Genomic DNA, 15,140 nt, shown 5'->3' on the forward strand with positions numbered 1-15,140 from the left:
TTAGATCACAAAGAAACAACGATGGTGAATTAATGAGAGAGTAATACAACAACATTGATCCTACAAAAGAACAAAATTGATCATACAAGTTGACGAAGAGTAGGATGAGAGATGTCTCAAGCTCTCCGCGCGCACAAATGGGGTGGTAAGGCAAATAGGACAGATCTGTTCCCCACTTTGCTTCATTTCCTAATTCCCAAGGTCGATCGTCACTCCTTTCCTTTCTTCCACATTGTCTGTCCTTTGGTATACATCACTCGAATACGCCATTGCAGTTGGTAATTAAATTCATGGATATGGTCTATATATATACCACTCGTTCGTTATATTCAAGTTGCTCTCACAGTCTCACGCTAGAGATAATACCAATTAATGTCAACTAGGCCATGTGAACTGTTGCTGCCAGAGAGTATCCATAATTTCCATCTCCCTGTCGATAGATTAATACGTAGCAACTCTGACCATGTCAATGTTATTATATACTGCTACATCACTCCTAAAATAAGTGCAGCCATGGATATCCGTGTTCAACGTTTGACCATTTGTCTTATTTAAAAAAATTATAAAAGATTAATCACACATAAAATACTATTCATATTTTATCATCTAATAACAATAAAAATATTAATCATAAAAAAATTTCAAATAAGATGAATGGTCAAATGTTGGATATGAACAGTGCAAAACTGCACTTATTTGGGGACGAAGAGAGTACCTCCTTTTCAAAATGTATAACGCCATTGACTTTTTCATAATGTTTGACCATTCAATTTATTCAAAAATTTAGTATAAATATGTAAAATTATAAGTTAAGATTATATTTTATTTGATACAACACTATCATTGCCAGCTACTAGCACAAACCTACAACGAGAAAATATTGTTGTTCCGTGCCACGAACCAGTATTATATTGTTACTGTTATATAGTCCGTTTGACGGCAGTGATACATCGAAGTAAGTACCCTCCCAAAAAAAAGAAAAAAAATGCGGCCCATCTTAATCTTGAAAATATTTTTTCAGTACATAATCTTCATATTAGTGCCAACTTTCTTCCTTATTATTGACTACGCATTGATTGTTCATAATGAATTTGAGGTGGTTGATCTGGGAGTGGATTCTAATCCATACTGGGGACATCCCCTTTATACCTTTTCTTTCCAAATTTCAATTTACAATGTAGAGTACGGTGATATCTATGGTCCACTAAAAATCAAGTTCAAATTCAACCTACATATCGAGAAACATTTTTTTTTACAAATTCAGATGTGAGCAGTACAGCTACTACTCATATGCTAAATTTGTCTTTTTTATATCTCAACGTGTGAGTTGAGTTTGGAACTAAAATTTTATAGAGTTGTATAGATATATTGTATGAGTGTTTTTAATTTTTTCTAAAACTTTTCATAACTGTTCGGATAGTTTTTAAGCAAACCTGAAGAGATCAAAATACTTTCCCGGTTAATCTGAATAATATATTTATCTATTGGTTGGGTTCTCTTATTGCATCGAAGAAATATAGATGACATTGGACTACTAGCCCATGAGATTGTGGCGGTTCAAAAATAGATCATGACGTACGTTCTTCCTGATGCAATGCATTAATATGTACGGCTTGTTTCCACGATCCAGAAATTGTTGATCTCGGCATTATTCATGCTTCAGATCTTGAATCGTCTAATGTGGTGAACCGTAAGAACCCTTCTTTCACCGTAGTGAGCTAGCATGGACCGTCTAATCTCCTCTAGAGTGACTGCGCAAACAAGGCAAGATTTGGTGTTTTTTAAACAAAAAACAGTTCATAATTTGGGTATCTCGATATATAGGATACATCATATATGTAACTATGCAAAAAGTCAATTCTACACCTTAATATTGTAATCCTTATTGAAGTCCATCTGCCGAAATTGTATAAATGTGCTAGAGATTAATTTGCCATGGAAGGCTGGGATGCTGCTTCGGTGGCCGTTACCACCACCGGATGCGGATGGCCGATCACCTGAAGCCGTGAAGAAGAAGGATCTGAAAGTCTCATCCTCTTAAGGCTAGAATCCCGTTCATCTTCTGAACTTGCCTGGCCTACACAAATTCTCCTCTTCTCCATTGGTCTTCCCGGTTCCTCGCTTTCCACCGAATGAACCTCTCCGAGCAACAAAACTCTAGGCCTGTTTGGGTGGTTCTTTGCAGCCTGTTCCCAATCTTGCCTTGTTTGCGCAGTCACTCTAGAGTCAATCGTGACTTCCTTGAGGTGTTTCAGGTGTCTGATCTCGATACCAGAAAGACCGACTAGTCCTTGACAGAGCAGCTGGAGTGAAACAAGGTTTGGCATAGCTCCTTGCTCGAACTTTGGTAGTGCTGAAGCCGCATTTTTCACCACAAAGCATAGGCGCCGCAGGCTCAGAAATGCTCCTAGTTTTATCTCGAAATTCTCGAGCTTGTCTGCAACCAATTTGAGGTAAAGCAGGCTGTTCAGATTGGTCAGTGCTGACAGATGCTCTTGTGTCAGTGTAGCTGATGAAATGCACAGCTCAATGAGACCTGACAGCAAGGTAACAAACAGGGGCAACTGGAGTAAGTTGCCATGTAGCTTCAGCGACTTCAGAGTATATTTGTAATCTTCAGAGCATGGCTCCAAATGAATCGAACTCAGGAAATTTTCAGAGCATTCTTCGGAATCAAGTGAGAGAAAACGGACTCGGTCCATGTCAATGGGAGTCTTGGTAAATTCCTGAATGGCCTTTGAAAGATCAGCAATGTAATTACTGCTACCTTCAACATGCTTGCACCATATCTTAACCTTCCTCAGTTTTTTCATATGACCAATAAGTTGCAGAAATTCCTTTCCTTCTTCAGTGATAAATCCTGCTAAAGTTTTCAAGTTGCTCTTATTTGATGAAAAGAATTTTTGTAGTTTACTCATCTTCTTCGCATTTTTTAGATCATCTTTGTGAAGCATGAACTTTCCAAACAAGTGAGCTAAGTGGGGCAGCATTATAGCTTCAATGGGCAAAAACTTGATCTCCGTTCTCCTTAAATCCAGTGTCTCTAAACAATGCAGCCCTTGAATACTCCTTGGAAGCTCATTGATATAGCCCCCAAGGCTCAGGTATTTCAGATGCCACAGTTCATACATGTGTTTCAGATGATCGTCATTCAAACCATTGCATTCTTGTAGATCCAAGACTCGTAGAAGCTTGCACTTGCGAAGACAAGAAATTGTATCACCTGCATCCCCAAAGATTGTCAGAGATCGGACTCGAGATAATTCTTCGTCAGATGCCACGCATTCTGTCTGTTTAGCAGCATCGACAGAAAGGTGGCGCGCATTGCTAGTATTGATTCCAACTCTTGGATGATCATGCAATGATGTCCCGATGAATCTCTGGGCCAAGGACTTGTTCAGCAAAAACTCGTGCATGATTCCATGAGTTTTGCACGTCTTCACTTCAGAATTGTTCCTCGTGTCAACAGGCTGAATGATATTCCGGTCAATAAGCTTTCTGAAATTCTTATCTGCAGTGTACTCTTCGCTACGACGAGGGTCATCGCTCCGTGCATATCCTTCTGCTAACCACCGCCTGATTACAACTTTCTTCTTGAGAGGACGATTGTTTGGGAATATACCAAGATACAGCAAGCAGCTCAGAGTATAGCCAGAAAAACTGTCATAGTTGTCAAGGAGCACCTTCCTGAGTTGTGCAAAGCTGTAATGGCCATCCTCTTTCAGATCAGAACCAAGGTTGAGGCACAGCTCTGCACACAGCTCTCCTGTGGGCTCACTTGAGCTCTTCAGATAATCAGAGACACTAACCAGAGCCAGAGGAAGGCCATCACATTTCGCTAATAATGATGCTGGACCTTGCCCCGGTTCAACTGATCTGAGCCCTGAAAATGCTAGTTTCTTGGAGTCCTCTTTGCCAAGGGTCTTCATTTGGTACACATAACCGTTGCCATGGCTGCACGTATTAGCTACTTGCTGATTATCTGTCGTCACTATTATCCTGCTGCCTGTACCATTGTCTGGAAAGATCGACTCTATGATTCTAAGTTGATCCACATCTATGTCATCGATGACAATCAAATACCTAACAGACAAAAATGTACAAATGATAAGCAAATAAATCACAAATCCTGCTAATGTAATAGTCATTAGTTAGAGATTTGCTCCGGTCCAACGAAAAGTACCTCGAGAGACTGGTACCTTACGGTGCAAAATCGTTTCCGATCGTTGGATCTAACAATACCCATCTTGTCTAGCTAGATCTAACGCTCAGAAACGATTTGGTACCGTGAGGTACCGATACCTCGTGTTACTTTTCGCCTAATACCTCCTAATACTAGTACTTACAGTAAAATCATTGAGAAAAAAAAATGAGGCGCAATTACCTCTTGTCCTTGAGGTACTCTCTGAGCGAGGCTTCGAGATGCTGGCCATCCACATCCATGGCGTCACCGGGACGCACTTGCCGGAGTACATCACGCAGGATCCCCCTCATCCAGTCGCTCGTCTCCGGCGAGCCAACGGCGGCGATCCACGCACGGTGGTAGAATTTCTCCTTTGTGCGAGGGTCATCGTAGACCGCCTTGGCGAGGGTGGTCTTCCCCAATCCACCGAACCCCACGATGGAGATGACCCTCACCTGCTCCGGCTCGCCCTCCACTTCGTCTAGCAGCGAGAGGAGCTCCTCCATGGGCTCCCCGATGCCCACCGGAGGACCGCACGCGGCGCGAGCCGGAGTCGATGACGACGACCTCGGCTCGAATCCACTAGGCGGCGGATTCGGATTGATGATGTTGCTGATGACCCGCTGCTGCGCTTCGCTGAGGCGCCTCCTCAGCTTCTGGATCTCTTCACTGAAGCTCGAGCGGCTCTGGACCTTCTTGACCTCGTGCTTGACTCGGCAAACCAGGGATGTTCTTCCGCTGGGATTGCTGTGGCTGCAGGTGAGGAGGTGCGTGAAGCGGTCGACGCAGTCCTCGATGTCGTGCTCGAGGTCGAGCATCTCCTCGGCGTGCAGCCGCGCGACGGCCGTGCGGGCGTGGGCGTCGCTCCTCCCCATGGAGAGGAGCTGGTCGTCCATGGCGGCGGCGACCATGCGGAACTCCTGCTGGAGGGAGGCGACCTCTTGCTCGAGGGCCTTGTGCTTGTTGTACTCCTTGTCCAGCACCATGAACAGCTTCCCCATGACCGCCTCCAAGAAAGCGCTCGCCGCCGCAGACGCCATGGACGTCGGCGTGCCTCTCGATACGATTACTTTGCTGGATCAGACAGATTGGCTGAGGGAGAAGCAGCTGCGAGCAAGCACCCTCCAAGTCTTCCACAAGTCAACAACCCACCAGTCTCGTGTATATGATGCGTGGATACCCCCAATCTTGGGTAAAATTAGATGTTTGGGTGGGCTAAATTTTTTAGTTCTATCACATCGGATGTATGTGTATACGTACGGCTGCGTTCGAATCTTCTCATCAGGATGAAGATTAAAAGTGGGCACACAAAAACAAGGAAGCTATTAGCGCATGATTAATTGTGTTTTAATTACTACAAATTTGAAAAATGGATATATTTTATATTTTAAAGCAACTTTTATATAGAAAGTTTTCATACAAAGTGCACCGCTTCGTAGTTTGAAAAGCGTGCTAACGGAAACCGAATTAAAATTTTTATCATCATGAGAAAAGAACTGAGCGATTTGGAGTATTAAAAATAGATTAATAAAAAACTAATTTCATAAATGAGAGCTAATCCGCGAGACGAATTTTTTAAGCCTAATTAATCCATAATTAGCAAATGTTTACGGTAGTATCACATAGGCTAATCATAGATTAATTAGGCTTAATAGATTCATCTCGCAAATTAGTCTAAGATTATGGAATAGGTTTTGTAATTAATCTATATTTAATACTCTAAATTAGCGTCAAACATCCGATGTGACAGGAACTAAAATTTAGTCCCTGTGAACCAAACATATGGACCAAACAGGGCCAGGCACACATTTTAGTCTAGGGGTGTAAAGTTTTGGCGTGTCACATCGGATATATGGACACACATTTGAAGTATTAAATATAGCCTAATACCAAAACAAATTACAGATTGCGCCTGTAAACTACGAGACGAATTTATTAAGCCTATTTAATCCATTATTAGCAAATGTTTACTGTAGCACCACATTATCAAATCATGGACTAATTAGGCTTAAAAATCCGTCTCACAATTTACACCAAACTGTGTAATTAGTTATTTTTTTTGTCTATGTTTAATACTTCATACATGTGTCCAAACGTTCGATGTAATAGGGTGTAAAATTTTTGCCTAGGAACTACACAGGGTTGTACTCCTCCCACTCAATTTCAAATACTTACTTATCACCGAATACTATTTATTTATTTATTTACTTTAATAGCTCGTATATACTTCAAAATACCCCTCCGTTTTATATTATAAGTCATTTGATTTTTTTTCTTAGTTAAAGTTCTTTACATTGATAAGTATGTAAAATAATAAACAGCATCTACAACACTAAGGGTCTATTCACAAGAACAGTTTCCCAACCCTAATAGTAAATACGGAAAATGAAGCAGTCTATTAGCGCACGTGATTAATTAACTATTTGTTATTTTTTTTAAAAAAATGGATCAATATAACTTTTTACAAAAAACACACCGTTTAACAGTTTGAATAGCGTGCGCGCGGAAAACGAGAGCAAGGAGTTGGGAACCAGCTCTTGCAAACAGAGCCTAAATTAGTTTCATTAAAATTTACATTGAATATTGAATATATTTTGATAATATGTTTTTTATTCATAATATTACTATTTTTTTTACAAACTTGATTATAAAAGAAGTTTGACAAAAAAAAAATCAAAGGTAGTATGATATATCAAAGGTCATAAATATGCTATACAACTTCTATTAATCACAAATGAATTGTTTCACAGTTATTGATGATCCAAGCTGAAAATGGTCAACAGTGCCTAAGCAAAGGAACGACTACAAAGCAAGTGGATATATTCCGTTACAAGTGGAAACTCTTTTGGATTCTCAAGGAGATGTTACCTCATTTTAACCATCTAAATAGTCTGAAAAATTCTCAAAAAATTTGACAACATTCATATTCATACAACATGTATATTCTATTCTACAAAATCTTAGATCCAAGCTTTATACATTTCCATATAAAAATGTTCCGGTATAAATAGTAGTGGTACTATTTAGACCAGAATTTGTCTCCTTTTTTTTCCTCAATATGTAGGTTGAATTTTAGGGGTGAAAATGGATTAGGTAATATCTGATCCGATCTGCTCTGAATCCGTCCGAAAAAAGGATATGCTATGGGTTTTTAGATATCCAGCGAATAGTAAGATACGAATTCGGATGCAGATATGGTATTCCTATAATCCGGCGAATGTGAATTATCGACATTTTTATTGGACCAATAGGCCATTTGCCAGATAATCCGAAATTATCAATCCATGTAACCACTCGATCTGTTGCATATAACATGAGTTGGCCTGTCCAATGGTCTAATTCATCAATTAACCTAGATTTCTTAGTCTAAGGCTTTCATCGTATCATCTCACACTTGCTTAACTGCATTTTTATATTTATGGACATCATGTATTCATGTTATTTAGCACTTAAGCATATAATTGTAGCGATGGATTGTTCATTGATTATTATATTGTTGCCCTTGCATTGCAAACTCGATGTTATATTTATTGCATACACAACTGGGTCCACACCATTTCCGACATTCAAAACAACCCGCTTCGCATCCACACACTATTCGCACCTGCTTCGATCCCACTTAAAAATATGGTTCAAGATAGGGTATGACCACTATCTGTCCGAATCCGTTCCATTTTCACTCGTATTGAATTTTGACTTGATTTTTGGTGAATGGCTAGATGTCACTATACTCCACATTATCAAATCTTTTACAACCATTTACATTAAATTTAGAAGAAAAAGGTAAAAAGGGATAAACCCTCGAGGGATTAGAATCCATTCCCATCACAAGTAGTGTTTCTTTACTCAAACTTCTCAACATTAATATCCGCTGAACAATCTATCTATCTATTATATTATTAAGACAGCTTGAAACAAAGACACATGTTCGCTATGAAGTTTTAGGAATTACCACATTAATCACAGAAGAAAGAAAAATATTAGCCATCAGATCTCAACATATCTAAATTTTAATGGCTGAGATTTAATGTATAGTACTCCCTCCATCCCAGAATATAAGAATTTTTAGGATTGGACACATGTATTAAGAAAGTAGGTAAAATTTAATTGGAGAATGTTGTAATTGGTTGTGAAGTGAAGGTAGGTAAGAAAATTGGATGGTGAAGGGTTGTGATTGGTTGAGAAGAGAATGTTGGTGAAGAAATTGTTATATTTTAGGACAAACCTTATGGACTAAAAGTTGTTATATTTTGGGACGGAGGGAGTATAAGGCCCTGTTTATTTTCTAAAACAAAAATTTTAATGCTGCCACATCGAATGTTTGGGCACATGCATGGAGTTTTAAATGTAGGAAAAAACCAATTACACAGATTACGTGTAAATTGCGAGACGAATCTTTTAAACCTAATTGCACCATGATTTGACAATGTGGTGCTACAGTAAACATTTGCTAATAACGGATTAATTAGGCTTAATAAATTCGTCTCGCAGTTCCCTGACGAAATCTATAATTTGTTTTTGTTATTAGACTATGTTTAATACTTTAAATGTGTATCCATATATTCGATGTGACAACCAAACTCAAAAATTTTCTCCAACTAAACGAGTCCTAAACAAGGCCTAAAGCTGTGTTTAGATCCAGGGGTGTAAAGTTTTAGCGTGTCACATCGGATATACGGACACATATTTAAAGTATTAAACATAATCTAATAACAAAACAAATTACAGAATCCGCCTGTAAACCGCAGGACGAATTTATTAAACCTAATTAATCCATCATTAGCAAATATGTACTGTAGCACCACACATGGCGCATTTAGTTTTAAAAGATTCATCTCGCAATTTATACGCAATATGTGTAATTAGTTATTTTATATATATATATTTAATACTTTATATATGTGTCTAAATATTTGATTTACCAGAGTGTAAAATTTTACCAGGATCTAAACAGGGCCTAAATTTTAGAAGCTCGCACCCGGTTTCACATACCAAACCGGACAAACAATACAGTACTGCAAAGTCAGAAACAGGAAGGCACAAGACAACTTGTCAGACACACGGATTACAACAACAATTGGGCTGTGTTTAGTTCAGCGTAAAGTTTAGATTTTGGTTGAAATTAGAGATGGTGTGACTGAAAAGTTGTGTGTGTATGATAGGTTGATGTGATGGAAAAGGACTGAAGTTTAGATTCAAACTTTGGATCTAAACACAAGTGGCTGTGTTTAGTTCAGCGCAAAGTTTGGATTTTAGTTGAAATTGGAGATGATGTGATTGAAAAGTTATGTGTGTATAACAGGTTGATGCGATGGAAAAGGACTGAAGTTTGGATCCAAACTTTGGATCTAAACACAGCCACAAACTGCATAAACCTAACCCAACCCTTTTCGCCTAAACAAATACAAACTGCATAAACCTAACCCAACCCTTTTCGTATAAGCTTTCACCGATTCCTGATTGATATAATCACATCAGAGCTGGTTTAGTTCCCAACTTTTTCTTTAAACTTTTAACTTTTTTATGACATCAAAATTTTCCTACACACATAAACTTTCCAACTTTTTTCTTCAAACTTTCAATTTTAATCAAACTTCCAATTTTAGCGTGGAACTAAGGCTGTGTTTAGTTCCCACTAAAATTAGAAGTTTGGTTGACATTGGAACGATGTGACGAAAAAGTTGGAAGTTTATGTGTGTAGGAAAATTTTGATGTGATGGAGAAGTTAGAAGTTTGAAGAATTATTTTGGAACTAAACACGGTCTAAACACAGCCTCAATAGTTTTTACTAGCAATAGAAGCGCGCTACGCTGCGCCGCCCGAATCAATTGAAGACCAATATGTTTGAGGAATAATATGCATATACTATTCACCCATAGCATTGGTTTATTTTTCGTCTATATCCCATAAACTACCCTTATAAAAAAAATTGCACATAAAAAAATATAGCGTATAGGCTAAAGGAGAAAACCAAAAGGTATCGGAAGTTTGAATAAATAGAAAAAAGGGGCAAATTACATGTCAATTACAATGAGTTTACAGAGGTTTCAATGCTACCCCTTTTTTTCTCTATACGCTAGAATCACATAGGACTATTGGATGCTAAAAACATAAGACCTAAATGCCTACTGGTGGTCCATATTAAACATATGCAAAGCTAAAATGAACAGATAGAAAATGATGTTTTTTAAGTGCAACATGCAAGTGCCCTAGTCAACAACAATCCTCCGTTACGTGCGGTTAGTGACATCGGTAAACCTAAAAAAAAAGTATACTACCTCCGTCCCAAAATATATCGCAATTTTGAGCAGTGTACCTAAACATACCTTTCAAGATATAGGGCCAGAAGTTTTTACATTTTGGGACAAAGGTAGTAGAAAGTTTTAATAGTAATGTTAGTACAGCTAAAACAGTATAGTATCAACCACTTATATAGAGAGATAATATTTTCGCTTGGCATCACAATTCTAAACACATGCAACCAATTTTTCTACCAAAAGTTCTATCTTTTTTGGAGTGGAGTAGTACAAAGTGCTGCTACCATGTGGCCACGTGGCAAAGTTTATGAGCGAAAGCATGCATAATCACTTAACCAAAGTATGGATGCAATAACATAAGCCTTATAGTTCTACAATGCATATATACTTCTTCAGGTTAGGTTCCATTTTTTTCTTCCCTGTTCCTTTTAAGTAGCCGGCAAAATATACAACGCGGAAACAAAGAGCTTGTAAAAGCACAGTGGCAGCAGGCTACACTACAGTTTGACGAAACAGATCGACTGCACAACTTTTAGGATTTAAAAGTGTGCTTTCACAAATAATGAAAAAAACATGTGTAAAATAGACTGGTGAACTAAACAGTGAAATAATCTATCTGAGCACAGACATGTAAAAGCAAACCAACTGAAAGACAAAATATAAAAAAAAATGGACTCATGATATTGCTTTACCTTTGCATCGTAGCGGTTAGGATATGTCTAGCAAAGCATTCCCATTGAACAGTTGATGCACAAACTAAATTGAAATGTACCTTCAAAAGAAATTTACGTTCGTCTCAGATATTAACAGGAAATCAGCTTTCCGTGATGGATCCAATCCATCCATGTCTTTTTCGACCTAATAAAAAAAGAATATAGATATATGTGATGAAGCATGAATAAATGAAGGTCATTCTCGAGACTGCTAATGTTTTCATGACTCAAAAATGGAGCCATCCTTCTTTTAAAGAAAATGATTGAGGACATATCCTAACAGTGTATATAGTCATAATCAACTGATAACATTCTTTTGGCGCCCTTCATGTTTTGTAGAGATGGCATGAAAGATACACTTCAATGCTAGTTTAAAATTCCATCTCAAGTGAATCTCAGTGGAAACAATATACCTCGATGAGGTAACTAAAGTAGAAACTAAATATTTTAAATGGGTGTAACTCAATCATCAATGACATAATGGAGCTACTGAAATGGTGAGAATCATTTCCTCCATTAGCTACTTAAAAGAGGCTAACAGAGCATGAATACTCAATTCACATCATATCACACTGGAAGAGGCACTGGCAACACATGGATGAACAAATTCTTCGTACTCGGCAACACCAACAGAAAAAATCTCTTCATGCAAGCAGGAGAAAGCTTTCAAAACGAATTGGTGAGATCAAATAGTAGAGACACAAAGGCTATCAAAGTACAATGTATATATGGAAGAAATTTCATCAGAGCATATGAGAGCAGTATAATAACGCCGGTTGTTATGTTACCAATGTAACTCAGAAGTTGTACTGGATGGTCTTTACAAAAATTAAGCTCAATTATGTAGTTATGTTGTTATACAACAATTTGTGTATTATTCAGCAAATAAAATGCAAGATACATGATGACGATATACATAATTAACCTTAATCATAGAATCATTATCATAAGATTAAAGATCAAGCAAAATAGCAATATAGTCTATATGGCTCTGGGGAACTTGAACGGAGCTGGCAGTATTTTTCCCTTACATATGCAAGCAGTGTAAGTAACATTTTACACTTGATGGTGTAAATATCCATGTCTAAATATTTTTTTTGTATAAAAAGAATTAGTAAGAATAGCTAATCAGGTTGTACTGGTCGAAAAAGAATTAAAACAATAGCAGGAGCATCTGTAATATAGAAACCTATAAAGGGTGAAGGAGATGTAACAATGTACAATACCTTCAACAGCTTTGATAATAATAACTTCATGCAACACCCACTAAAAGTATGATCTAACATTGTTAATGTTATGATAGGATACTCTGCATAGAGATGAAGAGATCAATTAAAGAACACATCTCAACAACATATGGATTTAGAATATAACATGTGAATATAAATAACTCTGATGTGGTGACATACATATAGTTCTTATGTAGCAAAAAATAGGGAAGCAACCTAGGTAAGTTAAAAATGCGAGGCAACTGATAGAGAGGATTTTGACATTGAACTCATAAATCCCTTCCCTAAGAAATGTGCTATCACTTGCCATATACTTTTTGCTTGTCTGATGCACTCTACAGATATTTTTATGATCATATATAGACATAAAAAGCTAATGAATTAGCTTCAGTCACTTACTGATTGTACTTTGAGATACCGGTCGATCAATGCAGTAAACATTTACCCAATCAAGTTAATTAACATGTAAAGCAAGGCAGAATGGGTATCTACATCCAAGTGGTGTATGTGTATTTGCAGGAAAAGGTATTAATTAGCAAACAGACATACATATGTGATCCTTTCGTTTATGCTTCCAAAAATAAATGCAGGCTGCACATAAAAAAAAGTTTTGAATCAACGGAATATGGCCTTCTAAGAGCGAAATCTGTGGTTCCAAAAATAGATGCAGGCCTGCACATAAAAATGAGTTTTGAATCAACGAAATATGGCCTTCTAACAGTGAAATTTCAGAAGCATAATGCAGGTAAAGCATTCGTAACCTCATATCTTCAGACTTGATTGACCATGCACCACAGAAAAATCAAGTAGAGATTTCCACCAGTCATATAAGCCTGATATGAAGAAAGCATGAGATGCAGGACTGTAAAAGAACTGAGAAATCAATTTGAGGAGTAGTATCAGCAGGAGGAGATTTGGCTGCTGTCACCCATGTCGAGTTTCACCTGTTGGTTACCGCGTGCTTGTAGGCGCTCGATGCGGCACAGATCTTGCAGAACCAAGTTCTCGTGGGATGGAGAAAGAGACGAAATGGCGGCGACAGTGGACATCGAACTCGCAAGAAGGGGGCAGCAGCCGCCGCTAGCTCGCTGGGAAGACGACGACAGTAACCACTGGCTCCGCACGGCGGCAGCAACGGCTGGCTCAGCGAGCTTGAGAGGAAGGCAGCGGCTCCGGCTTCGCGAGCTCGAGGGGAAGGCGGCGGCTGGCCATAGGCTCCATGAGACCATGAGCAGACGGCGGAGGATTTCTGGGAGGGGAAAACGTGAGACAAAGGAAAAAGGAAAGCACGAATGACCAGACAACCATCGTCGCCGAGCCGCGGTTGTCTTCGTCACGGTCGTGCTCGAGCCTACACAGGGTGGTGGCGGCGGCCTGCTGACCCCGTCCGGGCGGCAACGGTGGCTCTCGTTCCTCTTTAGGACGCCGGATCCGCCGGTACCGGCGGTTCTCGTTCCTTTCTCTGGAGCTCCGGATCCGCCGGCGAGGAGAACGGGGTCACTGGATCCAGCGGCCCCGGCCTCCTCACTGGGAGATCCGGCGGCTCATTGGTAGGGAGCGGCAATGGTGGCACGGCGAGTAGGTTGAGGGAGTGGAGGAGTGACGCGGCAATGGCGGCACCGCGAGTAGGTTGAGGGAGTGGAGGAGGAGGGAGTTGCGGCGGCGACGACGCACGCGAGGGAAGGAGGACGGCGAGGCTGCGGCGCGATTGGAGGAGGTGGGCACATAGCAGGCCAAACGGGCGGCCCGGCCCAGCACGACACGGCACGCCGACGGCACGGCCCACTAGGGCACGGCCCGTTAGGCACGGCTCCTGTAGCGGGCCGTGCCGTGCCGGCCCACGTGCCAAGGCCACGGCCCAAGCACGGCCCAAGAAGGTACTGGGCCGTGCCGGGCCGGCACGGCTACTGTAGTGGCACGTGGGCTGGTAGCCGGCCCACTGGTACATGTGGCCCATAAAAATTGAAATTTGAGGGGAAAAAAAGAAAAAAGGCAGAAAAAACATAATATAAAGGAAAAAATGATAAATATAGGATAAATGTGAGGAAATTTTAGGAAATATATCATAAAATATATGGTACAAATAGGATAAAATGTGGAAAAAAATAAAAAATATGACAAATATATGGGAAAAATTAGAAAATCGTAGGAAAAATAAATGGGTCGGTGGGCCGTGCCATGCCTGGGCCGTGCCGTGCCGGCACGGTACAGTAAACGTGCCGTGCCGTGCCAGCCCACGGGCTGAGGCATCGGCCCAAACACGGCACGGGATAACGGGCCGTGCCGGCACGGCCCACAGGCTGGCGTGCCGTGCCGGGCCTGGGCCGGCTACAGTACTGCCGTGCTCGGGCCGGCCCGGCTTGGCACGGCCCATTTGGCCAGGTATAGGTGGGCAAGGCGGCGCGCGTGGGGAGGAGAGGACGGGCGGCTAGGGTTTGTACGGGCTGGCGAATCCAGACCGTCCGTTTCCAATCCAACGATCTGACGATGGTGGAAGGGTAGTCAGGCTGGGACGCGTGGACGGCCAGATCAACCTTAGCATGTGATCCGACGGGCCACGTTAACGGGGATGTACACGCTATTAGCGGAAAGAGCAAGGGTTTTTCTGAAAAAAAACGATGACGTGGCGCCCTAATCCTCAGCCAGTCCCACGGCTTTTAAGTAACAAATATTCATATCTTGACACCGTATTTCACATCTAAAGACTTCAAACCTACTGGGAAATGCTCGTCCCTCAGCGTTTTGCGCTGGCGTGGAC

At 40.4% G+C, this 15,140-nt stretch overlaps 1 protein-coding gene and 1 long non-coding RNA gene across 2 annotated transcripts; both read right to left on the reverse strand.

Annotated features, from left to right (window-relative positions):
- Window positions 1–1,770: 1,770 nt before the first annotated feature.
- Window positions 1,771–5,320, reverse strand: LOC9270434 (disease resistance protein RGA4-like). Its single transcript, XM_015762005.3, has 2 exons — window positions 4,385–5,320; window positions 1,771–4,083 (listed from the first exon to the last, which is right to left on the reverse strand). Exons 1-2 carry the CDS (start codon window positions 5,221–5,223, stop codon window positions 1,926–1,928), a joined length of 2,997 nt encoding a protein of 998 aa, XP_015617491.1. The 5' UTR covers window positions 5,224–5,320; the 3' UTR covers window positions 1,771–1,925.
- A 5,517-nt stretch (window positions 5,321–10,837) lies between these two features.
- On the reverse strand, window positions 10,838–13,056 carry LOC136354011 (uncharacterized). Its single transcript, XR_010737687.1, has 2 exons — window positions 12,932–13,056; window positions 10,838–12,462 (listed from the first exon to the last, which is right to left on the reverse strand). It is a non-coding gene; the product is annotated as an uncharacterized lncRNA (long non-coding RNA).
- Between the last annotated feature and the right edge of the window lie 2,084 nt (window positions 13,057–15,140).

Source organism: Oryza sativa, chromosome 11, assembly GCF_034140825.1.
Source record: "Oryza sativa Japonica Group chromosome 11, ASM3414082v1".
In the NCBI taxonomy this organism is placed as follows: domain Eukaryota; kingdom Viridiplantae; phylum Streptophyta; class Magnoliopsida; order Poales; family Poaceae; genus Oryza; species Oryza sativa.

Excerpts from the sequence above, each read along its gene's own strand:
- LOC9270434 (XM_015762005.3), bottom strand. The coding sequence starts at position 5,223 with ATGGCGTCTGCGGCGGCGAGCGCTTTCTTGGAGGCGGTCATGGGGAAG. Across the intron at positions 4,084-4,384 it reads GAGTACCTCAAGGACAAGAG|GTATTTGATTGTCATCGATG; the intron begins GTAATTGCGCCT and ends TTTGTCTGTTAG.